The sequence below is a fragment of the Meleagris gallopavo genome, chromosome 11 (assembly GCF_000146605.3).
Source record: "Meleagris gallopavo isolate NT-WF06-2002-E0010 breed Aviagen turkey brand Nicholas breeding stock chromosome 11, Turkey_5.1, whole genome shotgun sequence".
Lineage (NCBI taxonomy): Eukaryota > Metazoa > Chordata > Aves > Galliformes > Phasianidae > Meleagris > Meleagris gallopavo.
This window is the reverse complement of record NC_015021.2, coordinates 12,470,525-12,472,115: the sequence shown is the minus strand read 5'-3', so window position 1 is coordinate 12,472,115 and position 1,591 is coordinate 12,470,525. Positions and strand designations below refer to the sequence as shown.

At 53.2% G+C, this 1,591-nt stretch overlaps 1 protein-coding gene across 1 annotated transcript in view; it reads left to right on the top strand.

The window, feature by feature from the left end:
* LOC100548148 (IgGFc-binding protein-like) overlaps positions 1-1,591 on the top strand; it is a 28,118-nt gene that overhangs the window by 26,385 nt on the left and 142 nt on the right. Inside the window, 2 exon segments of the mRNA XM_010716728.3 lie at positions 577-726; positions 1,338-1,516. Of these exon segments, the coding sequence (XP_010715030.2) occupies positions 577-726; positions 1,338-1,516 (329 nt within the window).

Sequence of the window (1,591 nt, the reverse complement as noted above, 5' to 3'; positions counted from 1 at the left end):
TTTGCATCGCATTTTGCAGACTGACAGTTTGGAATTTCCATTATTGTCCTGTGTTGTCCTGCACAGTGTCTTCTTAAGGGCGTTGCTTGTCCTTAGACCTGAAGCAGCACGGCCCAGCCTGTGGTGTCGGTAGCTTTTTGCCTTTATGAAGGCAAGCATTTCCAGAGGGAGGCTGGGCCGTGGTACCACACTGCACATCAAGAGAGACTTCAGACTTGCTGCCTCTCTGCCTTGAAGTGCTTCTTGCAGTATCAGTTAGAAAGGCTTTAAAGTTGTGGGAAATCATTGGTGATATTGAGCCCAGGAGAGAGCCCCATCCCTCCCGGGAGACTCAGCAAGGTAGCACCAGTAGAGGTGGAGAGAAGAAGGCTGGGGAACCCTGATGAAATTGAGGGAGAAAGGAAGAAGCCTTGAGCAATGAACGCTGTGCAATACCCGGGGTGAATTGCATTTGGTTGACCATCGTCACCTGGCCGTAATCGCGGCAGGGATATAGGTGTGCCCTGCGGGACACTGGGGAAAGGTTTGCACACTCTCACTTTTAAAACTCTGCTTTCCTTTCTGCACCATATCCAGCTTCCCCAGCAGCCTGCAATTTCTCCTGCACGTTTGATGTTGACTTCTGCGAGTGGGTCCAGGAGCCGTCCAGCAGCATTGACTGGATAAGGCACAAGGGACCAACGCCTTCTCCAGATACCGGCCCTTCCTTTGACCACACGACTGGAGGTAGGAACATCAACCAGCACACGGTGGACATTCAAGCAGAGTGGTGTCTCTGCAAAGATGGTGACAAACATCTTCTAAGTGCAAATACAAACGGTATATACCCTGGCCTCGATCCAGAGGCCTTTGTAGCACTCTCTGCCAGGGTCAGAGCCTTCTTTCAAAGAAGCTTTTCTGCCCTCGGATCAGTCTGGTGTAATCAGAACAGGGAATGATCTGCCAGGCAAGGGGGTCACTAGTATAAAACGTGGTGCCGGGCTGTCTCAGGGAAACAGGAACAGCGTCTTTTAGGGGACGCTGGCTTCTTCTCCAGGAGCCGCTGATGAGTGCCCCCAAAGCTGCAGAGCCATGGTAGGATTGAGGGGATGCTTTGGGGGTGACGGCGTTTCCCACATCAAGCCATACAGCTGTCAGGGCCCAGAGAGCCGGTTTCCTTCCAGTGTCTTAGGGCTGAGGGAACTGTGGCAAGTGAAGGACAATCTCTTGCTCTTGACTCCCTATCCGTGCCTCGAACGGCCACAGGATGTGCTCCCAAGGCACACAGGGGTTTTTTTCCCTGGGGCTGTTGTGTAGGCTTGATGTTGCATGACGGCGTGGCTGGCACTTTGTTTCAGATGGCTACTACATCTACCTGCATGGCGACGATCCCTACCCCGGCTTTGTGTCACAGCTGGTCAGCCCGGTGTGCAATTCAACGGGACCACACTGCTTCCGCTTCTGGTATCACATGTATGGAGTGGCTGAAACCATGGCCCTGCGGGTGTATGTGGCTCAGGACGGGGAGCTACTGGAGGTCTGGAAAAGCGTTGGGAACCACGGGGACAGATGGATCTTGGGAGAGGTCACAGTGCATAGTACAGGAAACTTG